At 41.9% G+C, this 20,012-nt stretch overlaps 1 protein-coding gene across 1 annotated transcript in view; it reads right to left on the bottom strand.

The window, feature by feature from the left end:
* Positions 1-11,727: 11,727 nt before the first annotated feature.
* Positions 11,728-20,012, bottom strand: part of CCDC40 (coiled-coil domain containing 40) — a 1,637,270-nt gene continuing 1,628,985 nt past the window's right edge. Inside the window, exon 19 of the mRNA XM_044068074.1 lies at positions 11,728-16,291. Coding sequence (XP_043924009.1) covers positions 16,055-16,291 — 237 coding nt within the window. The 3' untranslated portion in view covers positions 11,728-16,054. The remainder of the gene's footprint in view (positions 16,292-20,012) is intronic.

Below are 20,012 nucleotides of genomic sequence, written 5' to 3'. Positions count from 1 at the left end.
ACAGCATTACTCTCACCAGAAATGTCAAAACCACAAGAAAAAAGTTCAGCTCCATCTAGTCATTTTGTTACACTGCTGATAAGCTCCTTGATGATTAACAGCTTGGTGCTGATTTTGAAAACCATCCCCTGGACTTCATTCTGTCTCCACTGTTATTTTTCCATTCCGAAAATTGTTGTTTAAATACTGAGGCTTTTGAGCTTGAGGTAGGGTGGGTATTGATTCCGTTGAGCCTCTAAAAGTGTCCAATAAGGGTTGGTACATAGTACGTACACTGGAGTTACCTCGTCGACCAATAGGAGGAGAATACTGATGTTGTTTGTTCTTATTGGCTTTCCGTATGAAAGCCCTATGGTTATTGTAGTCTTTAGAGTTCCTCTGCAACTTAGTCTTTTTCATTAAATCCTGTTCCAAATCCATTATATCACTGATTTCAACCAGCTGTGTCTGTAATCAAGTGGGACTCAATTTAGCTTTTAAGTACACATTGTTGAAATTTCTTCCTTCAGCTTTCGTTGTTTTAAAATGTCCCACTCAATAGAAATATTCACCCACTCTAAAGCACACTGGTGAACAGCTGCTGTCCATCTATCTTGAAACTGCTTTTAGGTTTCATCAGATAAGTCAAAAGGCATTGATGGACTCTTAAAGGCGCATAACTCCCTGGGTGTTATATCTAGTTCAACATAACATTGCAGGCTTAGTATATTTAAATATACTGCAGTTTCCTTCATCATGTTGCTCTAATTTGTTGAGGGTGTCAGAAACATCCATTGGAAAAAATACATGATTTCTTTTACCCACACAATCAAATGGGTTGGGAATGCATTGTTTATGAGTGTCTACTATAATATGTTCCCAATTAATGGGATGATTCTCCCCTCATTCTGTGATACCTGAAGCAACCTCCCAGTTGGGCACCACATAACTGTCCATACTTCTCTGGCTAACATCCAAGCTGTCATCTGGAAGGATTCTCAGCAATTGTGTATTGGGATCACTGGTCATGAAGAACCAAATATTGAAGTACGACTATGAAATACCAAACTGATATATGACAAAAGGCCAGAACCAAGTAAAAAAAACAATGACCGAGAAACTGTTTTAATAAAACAAATGATAGCACAAAAAACAATGGTCTTCTCTAGCACTTTGGTAGTAAATGCCCTAGCAGTGGTTTGTATTTAGTACCCCATTCTTGTAATATACAGTTACTGATATTGTGTATAAAATCAAATGGGTAACCTTTTTGTGTAAGCATTTGTTCCAATACTGTAAATTCATTCAGAAGGTCTTCTCTATTTGAAGTCATCTGTGCTATGCAAACATGTTATCCCATAGTAAACTTCTCTTATGTGCCATAGGATGAAAACTATTGAAATGTATGCATGAGTTACTGAATATTGGTTTTCTATATATTCTTGATTTAAAACCAGATTCATCAGAACTAATCATGGTGTTGAGATAGTTCATAATGTGTTCATCAAAATTCCACATGAATTTTAGAAAAGAAATGAGTAATTTAAATATTGTGATCAATAATCTCTGTGGATCCTGTCCATGAAATAAAAGTGTTGTCCAGGTACCCAAGATATAATTTACAATGCTAAAAATAATTTGAGTTAAACACATGGAGTTTTTCCCATGTTAGAAGGACCAGATTTACATACATATGAACTGACACACACCACTCCCATGGCTACCACTTTAATTTGCTTAAAAACTTACCATAGAAAAAGATAATCTTCCAGTAATTGAACTTCTGAATTTGAAAGAAATGAACACTCAAGTAGATTTTTGTGGAACAATTCAATTCCTTCTGCATTTGGACTGCAGGTGAAAAGGTCCACAACATCTAAATTTAGAAAAACAATATTTTCAGGCCATATGTTGCGAGTGAGTCTACCAGAAAATCCCATAAGTCCTTCAGTATGTGAGATGTTTTGTTGAACAATAATTTTAATTTCTTGTCAATAAAAGTAGCAAGGGGACATGTTTTAGAGCCATGGGCAGCAACAATTGGTCTATACTTTAAGTTTTGAGTGCCTTTATGACTTTTGGGAATCCCAAAGAAACTTGTAATAGTGGGTTTCTTAATTGTTAAAAATGTGTGTGTGCTGTCATCAACCCTACCTCCTAGCAGTAATTCATCTAAAAAGATCAATCTTATGACAGGATATGTTGATCTCACTACAGTGATGTAAGTGTCAGGATCATAAAGCATCTCACCTATGGCTGCAGAATACTGCAATGAACTGACTAGAAGTGTGTCACCCCCTTGTCCGGTCTCATGATCCTAATGGAGTTATTGTTTTTTAATAAATCCAGGATCTGTTTTTCTCTGGGTGCAAGGTTTTTAACTTTATGGTGTTTGTGTTCTGTTGCAAGCTTATAATAATCATTGAAATAAGATTTTTCAAATGCTTGCAGAGTTAGGTGCAGAGGGGGTTAAAATTAGAAGTTATGTACCTACCATAACGTTCCATGTTAGTTGTCTTCTCTCGCCTTCTTTTTTGCTGGATGGGTTCGGAGCCGATCCTCGGCTCCGACTCGGCACTTGCTAAGCTCGAGAGTCACTTTTACCAGCTCGAGGCAGCCCCATATCCCATGATGCAAGGCGGTAATTACCCAGATCTCGTTTGGTATCTAGAGGAAAAACTGCCTATAAAAACTTTCCACTAAGGAAAGAGAAACACTAACCTAAAAAGGCTGTAATGGAAACCAGGCAATCAAGGACAAGAACTATCTGGTGTCCAAGGAAGAAGAATCTTCCAGAGAAAAGGGGAGATCAAGGTCTGTCCAGGCTAGGGGGACAGGAGGGAGGGATAAAGAAAGAAGGCGAGAAGACAACTAACATGGAATGTTATGGTAGGTACATAACTTCTAAATGTTAAGTTGTCAATCTCGCCTTCATTCTTGCTGGATGGGACCACGTCCCTAGCACCTCTATCCTGGGTGGCTCAATGGAACAGACTCTTGAGAACAGTGGAACCAAAGCTTGCCCTATCCCTGGAGGCCAAATCCAATTTGTAATGAGAAACGAAGGTATGAGGAGTGGCCCAAGTGGCTGCTGCACAAATAGTATCTAAGGGTAGTCTAGCCTGAAAGGCCGTAGAAGTGGCTAGACCTCTTGTGGAATGAGCTTTAGGTTTTTGAGTTCAGCTGTTTGCCCCTAAGCTGATAAATGTCAGAAATGGTGGAAGATAGCCATCTAGATAAGGTCACTTTAGAAACAGGGAGACCTTTTCTATTTTCAGCATAAGACAGGAAGAGCTGATCGGACTTCCTAAATTGCTTTGTTCTATCCAAGTAATATCTAAGTTGGCGATGAACATCTAAGTAATGCAATTTTTGTTCCGCCCTGTTAGAATAATTTGGAAAAAATATAGGGAGATCAATGGATTGGTTTAAATTTGCCTTAGAAGCAATCTTGGGCAAAAAGGATGGGTTGGTTCTCAAGGATACTCTGTCTTTGTGGAAGACCAGATAAGGGGGATGAACACAGAGGGCATGAATTTCAGACACTCTTCTAGCCGAGGTAATAGCGACTAGAAAAAGTATCTTCCAAGAAAGAAACTTTAATGAACATGAAGCAGCCGGTTCAAAAGGGGGAAGTATCAAGGATGTCAGCACTAAATTTAAATCCCACTGCGATGGAGGATCTCTAACAGGGGGTTTAAGAAGGAACACTCCTTTGAGAAAGGCTTTACAAAGTTTGTGGGACATAATGTTGTGGTCTGCAAAGCCGACATGAAAGTTCGAGATTGCAGCCAACTGAACTTTGACTGTGGAAGACGAAGAACCTGAGTGAAAAATTTCCACAAGGAAATCCAAGATCGACTGAATAGGGGCAGTAAAAGGGTCTATGTTCTTAGATTTTGCCCAAAAAGAGAAGCGTTTCCACTTGCTAGAATAAATCCTCCTTGTAGAGGACTTAAGAGAAGCTACTATGATATCTCTAACGGGGTTAGAGTTCATAGGAAGCCTGGCTAAGAAAGGAAGTGGAGCAACCAAGCTGTGAGGTTGAGGGAAGGAACTGACCGGTGCAGTTGACCCGACTGGTGGGTCAGAAGTTCTGGAACTGGGTCCAGATGCCAAGGCCACACCAAAAGATGGCGATGAAGGAACGGGAACCAAATTTGTCGAGGCCAGTAAGGGGCAATGAGAATCATTTTGGCTCTCAAGACGGTAGCTTTCTGGAGTACTTGTGGTATCAAAGGAAAGGGAGGAAAGGCATAAAGAAGTCCCCGGGGCCAATCTTGGGTAAGAGCGTCTCTGGGGGGATGGCCCGGAAGTGGGAAGAGAGAGAAGAAGTCTGGGCATTTGCTGTTTTGGGGTGTAGCAAAAAGATCGCAGCATGGGCGGCCCCACTTCTGAAAAATCTCCTCCACAATGGATTGCTTGAGAGACCACTCGTGAGGCATGAGAATAGCTCTGCTCAATCTGTCCGCTATTATGTTGGTTTTCCCGGGGATATGCGTTGCTACCAGAAACCGATGAGAGGAGATCGCCCATTGCCAAAGTCTGAGAGCTTCTCGACACAAGGGATAGGACTTGGTTCCGCCCTGCTTGTTGATGTACCACACGACGGACATGTTGTCCGTGTGAACTGCAATAGTCCCTAAAGGGAGAAAGTCGTCGAGGGCTTGCAACGTTAAAAGCACTGCTCTCATCTCTAGGACATTTATGTGCAGGTGGTATTCGAACGGTTGCCACGTGCCATGAACCATCCTGCCCTGATAATGACCACCCACCTGATCAGGGAGGCATCCGAAGTGACCGTGACTACCGGGGCCGGGGGAACAAATGGTCTGCCCTGATGAACTAGAGGAGAGGAAATCCACCAGGATAGATGGTTCTTGCAGGTCTGTATCACCAGAATCTTGTGACGCATGGGAAGCTGTTGGAAGGACCATTGGGTGAACAACATCCATTGTAGGAGACGCATGTAAAAGTGGGCCAGAGGAAGAAGTGTTATGGCAGCTGCCATGAGGCCCAAGACTTTCAGGACCAACCTGGCTTGCGCCCTGTTGCTGGATAGGATGATCCGAACATGGTTTTGGATATCTAGGATTCTCTGACTTGTTAGGTTTGCTGACATCCGAGTAGTGTCTAGATTTGTGCCTATAAAGGTAATAGATTGGCAGGGCAACAAGGAAGACTTTTTGAAGTTGACTGAAATTCCTAAGTGGCCACAGAGACGTAGAGTGTAATCTCTGGCTTGGAGGAGTTGATTTCCTGGTGGTGGCTGAGAGGAGCCAGTCGTCGAGATACGGAAACACCTGGAATCCTTGACGTCTCAGGTGAGCCGTGACCACTGCCATGCATTTGGTGAACACTCTGGGGGCTGTAGTGAGGCCAAAGGGCAGGGCTCTGAATTGAAAATGACTGGTCCCCAGCCGAAAGCGGAGAAAACTTCTGGAGCATCTGTGAATCTTTATATGATAGTACGCATCCTGAAGGTCTATGGAGCACATCCAGTTGTCTTTGCCCAGAAAGGGCAAAATCGATTGAAGTGTGACCATCCGAAATCTTGTCTTTTTGACAGACTTGTTGAGCCTGCTGAGGTCTAATATTGGTCTCCAGTCTCCCGTCTTTTGGGGACCAAAAGAACCTTGAGTAGATTCCGGACTCTAAATGATCTTTTGGTACTGGCTGGATGGCCCTTTTCTTTAGAAGCTTTGACACCTCTAATTTCGCAATTTCCCTTAGACCGGGTGGTACGTCTGGAAGGGAACCTCTTTGAGGGAAGGGGCTTTCCTCGAAGGGAATCTTGTAACCCTCGGATATGATCGACTGTACCCATTTGTCTTGAGAGAGGGAAAGCCAGGCTTCTGGGTACAGCAACAATCTTCCCCCGACTGCCTCCAAGGGTGGGCAGTCGGGCAACACCTCAGGGATGCTGGAAGGGCTTAACAGAGAGAGGCTCTCTGGAGCCCTGGTTCTGCGGACCCCCTCTGCCCTTAGGGTGGTGTCTATTGTTATTACCCCCTCTGCCTCTGGGGGTAAACTGACCACGTGCGTCCGGCGTCACTCCCTGAGATTTTGAACCACATCTTCCCCCCCTTCTGACCTTTGGGATAAGGCCTGGAAGGGGCGGAGAAACGGACTCCTACGGCAGAAAGAGTTTTGCCGTCTTGCTCGCACCTGGTCAAAGTGTCCTTCACCTGAGGACCAAACAATGTTGACCCATCAAAGGGAGAGTTTGTGAAGGACGCCTTAAAGGGGTCTGCACAATTACAGAGCCACATCCAGGACTGACGTCTGAGAGCCACTCCTGTGCCTGCAGCTCTACTCGCCCCATCGGCTGCATAAGAAATGAGCCGCATGGAGGAGTTGGTTATGGAATTAAGGATTCCCAGCTGAGAAGCAATCTTTTCTTGAGCTCCTGCAGCTGAAGGATCCTGTACTACTTCACCTAATTCTTTAAGGATGTCCCTTTGAAGTCTGGTGAAGTGACATAAATAATTCAGCGAACGCATAGCAAAGGTCGCTGAGGAAAACATCCGCTTGCCATACCTGTCCATGGTCCTAGACTCCTTGTTAGGAGGATGGACTGGTACGGAAGGATCTGCAAGTTCCTTCTTGGTGGCGGCCGCCAGCACCATGGCATCAACCGGGACACCTTTGGTAAGAAACTGCTTTTCAGCGGGGGCCGTAATAAATTTTGAAGGTCTCCTGGGGACTGGGTCCACTGAATCAGGAGATGCCCATGCCTTTCGAGCTATGACCTCCATGAGAGGGTCGAAAGGCAGAGACACCCAGGAGGTGGAGGGTCGAGATCCAAAAGCCTCCAGGTATACCGATTCATCCTCGGAGGGGTTAATGGATGGCCAGTTCCCCCTCTGTTTAAGGAGCTCAAGGATGTCTGAAAAGGAGACATCCTCAGAGAGGGATCCTGGGGACCCCTCCAATTCATCCAAATCGGTATCCGATGTTGTAGACTCAGGGGAGTCTAAGTGCTTCCTCTTGCAGGTCCTCTTATGCGGGGGTTCACCTGAAGGATCAGGAGAAACCTCGGAAGAGGAAGTTCTTCCCAATGGGGAAACCTGGGGCGATGGATCTCTGGGTCTGGGAGCAAGAGAGCGGGAAGAGGTATCTACAGGCACTGTAGAGGGAGGAGCTAAAGGAACCGACTGCTGACTGAGCTCAGTAGCTAGCACACTCCTCATCACCTCGAAGGCTCCCCTCCCAGGGAGGGCCAAGAGATCCCGCTCCGAAGAAATGGGGATCCCTGGTCCCACCGAGAGGGAAGGCTCCGAAGCAGATGTCGGGGCCGAGCTCAACAAGGCCGAAGCCCCGAGAGGGAGAGCGGGGTCGGACAAGGGTCCGATGCCACTCGCCCCCTCGGAACCGACCAGGGAAGCCCGACACCCGGATCCCTCCAAGGAAGGTCTCAAGGAGGAGATAGGAGTCGAGGACGACGGAGCCGAAAGGTGTGGTATCGGCTCCGAAGCCGCAACAGTCACGGTACCAATAAACTCCGGCTCCGAACTCTGTAGGAGAGTTGAAGGAGGAATCTCAGGAGGGTGTAGAATAGCGGTCGTCTGTTGAGACGGGCTATGGAGCATTTGGGCTAGTGCCTGTGATTTTAATAGCCTACTCACCACTCTCTCTAAATCATGGTCTGATAGCCTGGAAGACCTCGATGATCGGCTCCGATGGCTCTGCTCCAAAAGCAGGGGGGAAGCTGGAGCCGAGTGTATAAATTCCAAAGAAGGAGATCTAGACCTCTTTTTGGATGGAGCCATCGGAGCCGAAGAAACCTCGTCTCCAGGCGGAGCCTATAACTTATCGGCTCCGAGTAGAGGCACAGATATCTCGGCTCCAGCCAGAGCTGAGACATGCTTCGATGCTAGGGTGTCGGCTCCAGCCGGAGCCGATACAGCTGCCGAAGCCAGGGTATCGGAGCCAAACGGCGCCGATACTGTAGCTTCCACTAAGGAAAGATCGGCTCCGGACAGAGCTGATGTCGACTCCAGCGGAGTCGAAACCAAGACCACTGACTTGGACACCGAAGCCTGGGTCTTGGAAGGCTTGGAGGGCTTCCCGGAACCGACCTTGGCCGGGGAGCTCTCAGGCTTAAGGAGACCCCTGAGGATCAGTTTATTTCTACGTTCCTGCAGGACTCTCTGGCTAAAGGAATGACAGATAGCACAGGAGTCCTGCAGGTGTAGGGGTCCCAGGCAATAAATACAAGAAGTGTGACCGTCTGTCAGAGACATCTTCTGACAGCACGAGTCACACTTCTTGAAACCTGAGACCCTAGTATCTTTAGACATGTCTGACCTAAAACACACACACACACAACAATCAGACCAAAAAAAAGATACTAATAACTAAATTATTATTAAGAGTAAATAATTAGTTATTATTAACAGTGACACAACACAGAAAACTATGGAAGAGTGAACTAAGTGTGAATACACCATACAACACCCACACCTAGGAAATCCTGACAGGAACTGTAAGGGAGGGTAAGGCCTAAGGCCCAAAGCTCTAAGACCTAAGAATAAGGGGTTAAAGAAGGGAGTATGGAGCTAAGTGAATATAGGATTTACTAAAATTGCTATAAAAAGAAAAAATTTAGGGAATTGGATCTAAATATCCTGACTAACAACAATATAAAATCACTTACCAGTAGCTGGTAAAAAAGATGACCTCATTAGCGAAGCGGCAAATGAGATCTGGGTAATTACCGCCTTGCATCATGGGATATGGGGCTGCCTTGAGCTGGTAAAAGTGACTCTCGAGCTTAGCAAGTGCCGAGTCGGAGCCGAGGATCGGCTCCGAACCCATCCAGCAAGAATGAAGGCGAGATTGACAACTTAACATCACTTTTTCTCTTGAATTTGGCATTAGATTGTAACATCTCTTCTTCCCTTGTGTTGTTAAAATAAATTGCCAGATTTAATTTTCTTATAAATCATTTAAATTCGATTAGTGAGCCTGCAATATTAAAGTGTGCTGCTGGGATGTACTTAAACCATCTGGATAATCAATTAAAATAGTCTGGAGTTATTGTTTTATGACTGTAGCTCTAAATGTTATAATCATTAAAAGGTGATGTAATACAATCTGTGTGTTGCATAATTACCATTTCAGACCCTTTTTCCCTTTCCCTAGCTTGTTGCAATTATTTTGATTCATTGAGGGATGGGGGTCCATACTCGGGCCTGGGTCCTGAAGGTATGAGGATCTCAGATCTCCTGAGTTCTGTAAAATCTTGTTCACTGCTGTCATCATAAGAGATGGATGAATTATTTTTTTCTTGGTTGAACACTTCCATCACTTATTTATATAATGTATAATTATCAAAGTGTGTCTTCTGTATCTTACATGGATATGCTTTGTTAGTTTTGTATTCCTTACATCTATATTTTCTTGTTTTTTATCCATACTATGTCTACAATTATGGTCTAAATGTGAAAAGACATTATTATACAACATTTTGTACTGACTGAATAATAAATCATGTTCTATAACATAATTTAATTCTATGTCTTTAAAAAGTTCTCCTGTTATGGAGGAATTATATTTAATAATCATTTCAATTAGTTCTAATCCATACTCATCAACAAATCAATTAAGTCTTTAAACATAATGTCGATCATTAAGTCCATTTGGGAACTTGAAGATTCTTAGACCTTTAGGTACTAGATGTAGTTTTACACATTCAGCCAGCCAAGTATGAGTTGTCTAATTGCAAGGTTTTTTTTCACATTTTTTGAAGCTTTCTTTCTTTCAAATAAATGAATATACTCTTTCAACAATCCTGCTGAATATTTTTGTAAAATGTCCCATTCCTGTTGTTCACCCAACCTAGAATTTGATTTACCCATGAATTAAAATTAAAGTCTATTTAGTTATTAGCTTCTTGTGAATTTGCATTTGTCGTATCAAACATGTCTTGACCCATCAATACATTGGCTTCCATGTTCTGTTGCATATCATTGGTGAATGGACGCAAAGATGTACTCTGTTGTTTTTGAGATGGTAGAGTCATTAAATCCAGTAAGCGAGTGAGTTCATTTTTTACCAACTCAACATCGGAAGCAAGCCTTGTTATATGTCCGTGGTGGAGTCAGGATTAATATCCATATGGTTTCTTTGTTTTCCCAATAGCAACTTCTGAGTGCTGTATAATCTGAGACTAAAACTAAAAGAACACCACCAAACTGCTGTAGGAGCCAAAGAAGACATAAAAAGAAACTCCTAAACTGTCTCGATACCAAAAAGCATGCCTCACTGTCAAACACCACTGGAAGTTTATTAAGAAGGATTAAGAGCTTTCATTCCCAAACCAGAACTTCATCAGAATTTGACACAACATACACTTCATTTCCTTTAAAAAGACTTGTCTTAAAGCCATATTGTAAATTATTTGCATAAAAATACAAAATCTTAAATTGTATGCGTTATCCAACATTTAATACATTAATCAAATTAAATGTCTAATAAATAAATTGACTACTAAGATTTAAATTATTAAGCTAAATAAGTAAATGTAAAATTATGTGTGAACCATATTTTAAAATGTAGCCACATCAGACTCATCCACCTGCGGTTGAGGTATAATATTAGCCTGCTATAGTGGCAAAGGCTGCATAACAATCTTTTTTTTATTGTGACTAGAAGAAGGTAGAACTGAGGAACTGGAAGGCTGTTCTATAGTTAAGCCAAAAACGATACCTGATTCCCAGGAAAGCTTAGCAGCAATACTTGGCAAAACAGGTAAGTTGTTAAAAAAGTAACTTCTCCCCATAAAACAAAGTAAAAAACACTAAACACTTACCCCAACCTCAGACAGTAAAATACCATTTTCTGCAGAAAAAGAAGTAGTTTAAAAGTGAATGCAAGTCATGTGACAGTAAATAAAAATCCATTCCCACTAGATAAACTATAAAAATTTTACAGAAAAAGTAAATTTTCTGTGACAAACTATAAAGTGGAAGGTTTTCTCCACAAAGGGGAATTTATCCACCTAACAATTTAACAGTGTTATGTGAATCCTCAAAAGCCCACAGAGGAGTACTCTCTTCAGCAGCAGGGAAGCTCTGAAGGGCTTGGCATCCGAATCTCACTTTTAGTCAGCTCAGCTTGATCTGACTAATGGTTTGGGTGTGTGGAAGCTTTGGAAGCTGCCTGGATGTTATATCCCTTGCAGGCTCTAACAACACATAGTTTAAGCTACTGCAGCAGTGTTCAATATGCAGAACATCTATGAAATTATTTACTGAAAAACAAAACAGGCTTACAAAAAAATCTAAGAATTTTTTGTCCAAGTCATCCAGGTAGTACAGCAGAAACTTATGGATAAAACCTTCCCATATCTCAACAAAACATCTGACACAGTAGTAAACAAAATGTCTGTGAAGAAATTAGTTTTTGAGCAGATCAATGGGTGGTAGAAAAGAAAGGATAAAGTGCAGCGTAGTGAACAGAGGAAGGGATTTTTAAGGTCCATCAAGTTCAGATCTATACATCACAAACTGCTAACTTGCCTCAATGTTGTCCCACCACAGAGGAATGTTATATCAAGTAAAGCAATGGATAGATAAAGCTGCCTCCATGGATATGTCAAAGGAATTGCTCTCTACTTCACCCAGGGCCACTAAGTTATCTTTTAAAGGAAAAAAAAAACAACTGTTGGAGAAGTTGTGTATCAATTGATCAGAACTTGACAGACAATATTGAAAATATAATAAAAATGACAGTAAATAAGGCCATGAATAAAATCTTTATTATTCTCTAGTGCCATGGCAAAAACTTCAATGAAGCATTAAAATAATGACACTCACAATATTATATTTTGTTTTTTATCAGTTCTTTATAATAATAATGTAACTGCAGTCTCTGCAAATAAAAAGATGATCACCAGTACTGAATAGAAGGGCTCAGTATTGGGGTTGGTTGGATACCTTTAATGTTTTATAAATGACACTGCAGAAGGTCTAGAAGGAAAATACTCCTTATAGCTGATAATACAAAAGTGTGCAACATGACTGAAATACAACAGGGAACAGAAATGATAAACAAGGAGTGGACCAAACAAGGCAGCTTAAGTTCAATGCAAAAGTACAAAATAGTACATCTAGGAAGTAAAAACTTGTGAAAGAAGTAAAAAAGTTAGAGGAAAAGTGGTAGCAATCACAAAAGCAAAAGGGACCTGTGGGTACCTGTAAGGTAAGCAGTTACTCTGATGAAGATGTAAAGAAAAAAAAAGTGCTAAACAAGCTCTGGAACCACAGAAACTTTTATCAAGAAAATAGCATAAGCTTTGGTGTCACAAATGCTTCATCAAATGTATGAAAGCAAGTTAACTGAAAACCAAAGTTTATATAGCAATCACATGTTCATTGTGCTACACTTAATCTTAGCCCAAAGGGCAGTAAGTGATCAAGAACAGCCAACCATTAGAAAGCATTTATATCACATTCAACACTTCTGACATTAAAATCCAACCTTTGCAAAAGTCCAACTTAAATACACTCAGAAGGGTATGCTAAACATTTCACAATAGAAATGTCTTCCTTAGCAGTGGTTTAATACTAACAACAGTGTTTAACCAGGTTGTTTGTAAAATATTTTATAGTGTGGGGATAGAGAACGCAGTTTATGACTCAAGTTTGTACATATTTATTATTTTATTGCAGTAGAGCTACAGTTTGCATCATTTACTTTGAGAATTATTAAAATTATAATTCTTGAACCGGTGGTTTTCTTGATACAGTCTTGATTTTACATAAAAACAGTAATCGCTTTTAGGGTTGCCATCTTTGCTGTGCCCACAGCCAAACCAAAACCACAATCCCTGCACCATTCCCTAGCCCTACCCATCTCTTCTCCCCTTTTCCTAGCCCTTCAATCACTCCCTACTCCCACTTTGTGATGTGAATAGGCATGGCAGGGGAGGTGGAAAGTCGTATTTTTCTGGTCTTGAACTCAATCACACCACATTGCATTAGCAATGTTTTTCTTTAGAAAAAGGAAAGTAGAGTTGGGGATTTAAGGAACTCCGGTATTCTGTTTGTTTTGCTAAACAGAATAACAGAAATTGTAGAGTGTTTCCCAGACTTCCAAACAATTGTTCTGCCTTCCAGATAGTGCAGAATAAGACAGATAGGTGACAACCCTATTTACTTTACAGACAGTTAAGGGCTAACAACTTCTGTACTTGTAGTATCCTGCTATTTGTTCTGAAGTTATTCACATCATGTTGTTAAGAAAAATATGAAAATGACTTCTATGGCTCCTTCTGCTCTTATCTCTAAAAAATGTATGTTGAACATTGTTCAGATTCACAGCATTTCACAGTTTTTGTTTTATTTTTAAAGTTATCCATTGCCATTGGTTACAAATGAAAACAATATTTTCTGGGTGTTTTTTCTTCTTTGTTAATTACTATCATTAAAATGCCCTTCATTTTGTAGGACTCTTTTGCTGAATAACACAGTGCTTATGATACAAATGTATACGATTTTGTATTATAATATGGCTTTGAAAATGATGGGCACTGATGCAATGAATGAGACTATGCTGAGTACTGCTTCTGCAAGTGAAAATATTTAAATGAGTTCTGGAAACTGATAGCATTGGCAGAGTAGTGCTTAGTCAAGGGTGAGGCTGTAAGAGTGGTGGCTCTGCATTTTGTAATGGATGCTGGTAGACTGGTGATAAACTATACTGCAATGGAGTTCAGATGTGCATTTTATCACATTTTTCTATCTTGTAAAAAATTTTAGGTTACACATGAAATATGTGGATGGTACTATGTTAGACATAATGAAACATCTTGTACTTCAGGATAGGGGGACAAGTTTTGCGATGAGTGGCAAAGTCAGAAGTCATGAAACATGTTCTCTTTTCCACACACATTTTATTTATGAAACAGAAAACCCTGATGAATGTTATCTATGTATGTATGTATGTTGGCTAGCTGTGAATAGTGTTTCATTTTTCATTCAGTTATTTTAATTTATTTGTTGTAGAAAGAATAAGTTTAATTTCAAGAGGATTGATTTAGGTGGGCAGTTCTGTTTTGGGATCTTCAATGTGTTGATTTTGTGTGCAAAGTTACTATTTTTTTTGTAGTAGTATTCTGGGAGGGAGTTATGCAGGTAGGGCCTGGAATGGCATGTGTTTAGTTTTGTTCTGTGTCTTAGTTACTGCTAGACTAGGTTAAGTGCTTGGGTGAGGGATGAGATTGGTGAATGGGATGGAAACAGCAATTACATTTATGCTGCCAGACAGCCTAGTGAGAAATGATGTGGTATACAATCTTCATTTTAACATGTGTAACACATCACCAATGGAAGCTTGTTTATTTACTTACTTTTTTCTTTTTCTCTGCTTGGCTATGGTGCCAGGTACCATTTCTGGTAAGAAGAGAAGAGTAGAACAGCATGCAAATCTGCAGTGTTTTCTTGTTTGTGAAATGCCTTTTATTTCCTTTATTTACAGGTTCCACTGAATGTGCTTTCACCTGGGTGCATAGTTTCTTCCTTTTGAGGCTTTTATCCTATTTTTTTTCTCTATTTCATTCATTTTTTTCAATGACTTTTTTTTTTGTTAGCTGTGTAAAGTCGGAGGGTCAGTTCACTCCTGTATTGCGTTGGACTTCTTTTCGGTTTCTGGCCACCATGTTGTGTGACTTTCTTTGGAGATATAAGTAATCTTTATATTTATTAGTTTCCTACTATGCTGTTGGGTGATGGTAAATTCCCCTAGGTATTCATGTGGTGTGTGAGTGATATGGAAGAAAGGCTTGGCAATCTATTTCTATCTTGCTAAGTAAACTCCATGGATGGTAACAGCAGTTCATAACAGTCACTACAGATGACAAACATGACTCATGACCATAGACGGATAGAATGCTTAATTACTGTCTGAACATTTATGTATATTGTAACTTATTATTTTAGTTGGTATTACGTAGGTACGTATTGAGTGATGTTCACTTTTATCTGGCAATTATAAGGATGATGTCTGTCATATGAGTTCCTTTATTTTTTATATTTTATAGTGCATTTTGTGTGTGGCTGTTTCTCTTAGTTTTAGTATTTTGTTTTTGTGATTTATACATGCGCTTCTTTTTTGTAGCATGGCTTCCTAGGCATAGGCTTAACATCTAATCAGTTTTGGTAAGATCTGTTTATTTATGTAGACAATTTGTGGCACAGAGGTATAAAGCCCTGTCTACAGCTGAACTGGCCTGAGTTCAGTTAGTGGCTAAAGTGTTAAATGGTGCTAGCAGGAAGGTGGTTTGGCTTATCTTTGGGAGAAGGCAGCCCAGCCAGCCACAGTGTTGTAGCAACATTTGGAGGAAGAAGCAGGGCATGTGACCTGGGTTGGGTGTCTAGTTCTCCAAGCCACTGAACAGTGGTAGCCTTCAGTATTGTGTATGTGCAAGACAGAAGGGATTGCAACCCCCACGGTGATACAGAATGCACTACCTCTGCGAAGGGGAGGGGTTAAGCTGGAGATAATGGCCTCATAGCCAGGATGCCAGTCAGGCAGCAGGCAGTACTTAAGGCTAACGTAAAGATGGCCACCCCCAGTGGGCTCTTGTTAAGTGGTTCTGGAGATCCCACTGTTAGGGATCAAATGGGCTGAAGTCCAATAAGGGAAAGCTTGTTGGTCAGCAAGTAATGGACCAAAAAGATACAGATAAAAAGACATATTTAATTATGATGCAGACTATGTGGTGATAAACTGCTGAGGGCGTGGATAGAATGGTGACAAGATATCTGGTACTGTAGGACAGATGAATGTTTTATGACACTGTTTTTTGGTGTTAACTGTTGTGATGAAACTAATAGAAATATATACATATATATATGCATGTGTGTATGTATTATTTTTTTTTATATATCATACATGCACACGGTGCACTCATACACCCACGCACACACTGTACCCTTTCATCCTTACTTCCTTGTCATAAATGTTCAATGACTTAAAATAATACAGATCACTCCCTGACAATGAAGTGAATATTATGGCTGGCAGCCTCTCTCAGCTAGATGATGGACACCCTCCAAGAGCCACCATTTTATTCTCGCAGTCTAGAAGCCAGCACCAGGCTAACTTGTCGTAGTGTTCCCTGGTACTGAGGATACTCCTGCTGAATGCGATCCATGATGCTACTAACTATGTGAATGCGATCTTCCTGTTTTTGCTTTTCATTCTCCAGTGCCTGCTCTGTCTTGCAAAGTGGTGTATACTTTTCATCTTTCACTGCTTGTAGATGCTTTAAACGAGTTTGGTAAGCCACAATCTGAGACAAATTCTAGAAAAAAAGAGAAAAAGAAACAGTAAACATATGTCTTAAATATTTTTATCTATCATTTCCCATTCATTAAATATATGCATATGCCTGTCAGTGTATAATGCTCTGTTCCACAGAAAATGTCCTGTTACACACTGGCTTTCATCTTCTGAGCTCACTAGATGCTTCATCCAAATTCCTAGGTTTAGTAACATATCCTTCGCATGGATATTGATTCTGCATTCATTTATTGTGAGCAAGACAGAGATGTTTATCAGGAGAAGGAGTTTCTGGTGGATGATGCATTTCACAGGTAAGAACTGGAGCATCAATACTGCAAGTAGCAATGACCAAATGCCAAAGAAAGGACCGTCCCTAGCTTGCTTTTATATGTATCCTTAGACAGTGAAGGGTGCTTTATTCATCTAACTGAAATGACACTTCACTCCATGAGAATGAATACACAGTGCTTCTAATTAAGTAAGCAGTGATACAGCAGGGTCTGACCAGGAGTGACTGGTGACTGTAATGACCACATATATACAATAAATAACTAGTAGAAATGATCCAAACGTGTAAAACTGAGGGTATGGGACACTGGTAGCGATCATATCACATGACCTATTTGTAGCGTGACACCGGTGCTTTTTTTTAAATTGTTTATTGGGATGTTTTAGCTGTCATTTTACTTCTTTCTATTTATGTTTTTTTTAACAAAAGGGTGCTTGAATGAAAACTTTTAGTTATGTACTCACCATAACTTCAGATGTTTGGGATCCATCTCGCCTACATTCTGAATGATGGGTTCGGAGCCGATCCCTCGGCTCCGACTCGGCACGCTTATGCCAAAGAGCGAAGTCTCTTATTGGCTGAGCTTACTATATCCCAGGATGCACCACCATCAGTCCCCCAGATCTAGTTTGTCCGCATACATGCACACATGCATACCCTGCTTATATAACATCGTCAGATGAAACAAGATAAAAACAGTGGAACTCAAAACCGTTCTATCTCTTCTGATCTGCAAGGCAGGGGAAGGAGGGTGGAGTATCAGGAATGTAGGCGAGATGGATCCCAAACATCTGAAGTTATGGTGAGTACATAACTAAAAGATGTTATGTGATCCTATCTCGCCTACATTCTGAATGATGGGACAGCGTCCCTAGCACCTGAATCCTGGGTGGCTCACTGGAAAACACTCCTGAGTACCGTGGAACCAAATGAGGCTCGTCCTTTAGATGCCACATCCAATTTGTAGTGGGAAATGAAAGTGTGCGGGTTGGACCAAGTAGCCGCAGCACAAATTTCCAAAATAGCGAGCTTGGAATGAAAAGCTATAGAAGTAGCCATAGCTCTGGTAGAATGAGCTTTGATAGATGATGCAAGTTGCTTATTTGAAGAAGAATAGGCCTGAGTTATGCAATCTCTGATCCATTTTGAGATTGTAGCTTTTGTGATGGTTTGGCCCAATTTATTATCTGAGAAGGACACAAACAACTGGTCTGACTTACGGTTGCTGAGTCCTGTCTAAATAGAAGCGTAGTTGCCTGTGAACATCCAATTTATGGAGAGTGTATTCTGCTTCATTAGAGAATTTTGGAAAGAAAACTGGTAGTTCTAGAGATTGTTGAAGACAGAAACTAGAGCAGACCTTCGGGACAAAGGATGGATTAGGCCTAAGAGATACTCTATCTTTGTGGAAAATCAGATATGGTGGTTTAATAGACAGGGCTTGAAGCTCTGAGACTCTTCTTGCAAGTAATAGCCACTAAGAATGCCGTTTTCCATGACAGATATTTTAATTCGCACGTAGCAGCCGGTTCAAAAGGGGGGGACGTTAATGCCAAGCACTAAATCAAGATCCCACGGAGGTGCAGGATGAAAAACTGGTGGTCTTAACAGACTCGCACCTTTAATGAATGTTTTGCATAGCCTGCTGCTCATCAAAGGAGGATCCGTGGATTCATGGAATTTAGAGATAGCAGCTAGTTGAACTTTAATAGTTGAGACAGAAGATCCCTGATTAAATAGGGATGTTAAGAATTTCAAAACCTCTGGGACCGGAGCAGTGATAGGGTCTAAGCCCTTGAGTTGAGCCCAGATAGCAAACCTCTTCCACTTACTGAGGTACAATTTGTTAGTGGTGGGTTTGTGGGCGAAGACAAAATGTGAACAACTTCCGGTCTTGTGTGTGTCTTCTAACTAAGGTCGGAAGTGGAGGAGCCAAGCTGTCAATTTCAGAGATTGAAGGGACTGATGCCAATGTCCCGACTGATGGATTAGCAAATCCGGGATCAGGTCTAAGGTCCACGGATCGTCCACTGCATGCTTTTTCAGGTAAGGAAACCATATCTGACGAGGCCAGTATGGGGCAATCAGAATCATTGAAGACCTTAGCTGAGAAGCTTTTGAAAGACTGTGGGAAGGAGGGGTATGGGAGGAAAAGCATAAAGCAACGCTGTTGGCTAGGGTTGTGCTAGAACATCCATGGCCGGTACTCCTGATGTGGAATCAAGGAGAAGAACCTTTGGCACTTGGTGTTTTGTGGAGTCGCAAATAGGTCGCAGCACGGTCCCCATCTCTTGAAAACCTGGGCTGCTACTGTGCGGTTTAGAGACCATTCGTGAGGAGAGAGAATTGTCCTGCTTAATTTGTCCGCCAATACATTTGACTTTCCCGGGATGTGGGTAGCTACCAAGAAGCGGTTGGTAGCTACAGCCCATTCCCACACTCTCATGGCCTCTCTGCAAAGGGGATACGATCTGGTCCCTCCTTGTTTGTTCAGATACCAAACCACCGACATGTTGTCTGTGTGGATGGCGATGATGCCCTGAGGAAGGAACTTGTGTAAGGCCTGTAGGGATAGAAGTACAGCCCTCATCTCCAACACGTTGATGTGGAGAAGATCTCGTCCGGAAGCCAGGAGCCCTGAACTAGCCTGCCCAGACAATGCCCCCCCCACCCTATCTGGGAGGCATCTGTCGTCAGGGTAACCACTGGAGGGGGGAGAACAAAGGGTTTTCCCTGATCCAAGTTGGATGTCTGAAGCCACCAGCGCAGGTCCCTTTTGCATGTTTCCGTAATCATGATGTGATGATTGAGGGGAAGATCTTGAAAGGACCATTGAGTTGATAAGAGCCACTGAAGAATCCTCATGTGTAACCTTGCTAGAGGAACTAAAAGTACCGTGGCAGACATTGAGCCTAGAACCTGTAGGACCATCCTGGCTGGGGCTTTGGATCTCGAGATCAGAGCTTGAACTTGGCCCTGTAAGGTTCGGATCCTTTCGGCAGGAAGAAAGACACGCATCAATCTTGAGTCTATCTCTGCTCCTATAAACTTTATGCGCTGAGAGGGCAGCAAGACAGACTTTGACCAATTGAATGTAATCCCCAGGAAACACCCAGGAGATGGTGGCTTTGAGGTTGTCCATAAGTAGATGCCTGGTGGTGGCAGTCAGGAGCCAGTCGTCGAGATAGGGAAACACTTGGAATCCAAGGCTCCTCAGGTGAGCCGTCACTACTGCCAAACACTTGGTGAACACCCTGGGGCTGTGGTGAGACCAAAGGGCAGAGCACAAAATTGGTAATGACTGGCTCCCAGGCTGAAGCGCAGATACCTTCTGGACGCCTGATGTATCGGTATGTGATAATAGGCGTCCTTGAGGTCTATGGAGCACATCCAAACATCCTTCTCCAACAACGGGAGAATGGATTGCAACGTGACCATTCGAATTTGGATT

Source organism: Protopterus annectens, chromosome 4.part0 (genome assembly GCF_019279795.1).
Source record: "Protopterus annectens isolate FY-2018-M chromosome 4.part0, PAN1.0, whole genome shotgun sequence".
Taxonomy (NCBI): domain Eukaryota; kingdom Metazoa; phylum Chordata; order Ceratodontiformes; family Protopteridae; genus Protopterus; species Protopterus annectens.
Note: the sequence above shows the minus strand (reverse complement) of the source record. Positions and strands in the feature narration are given on the sequence as shown.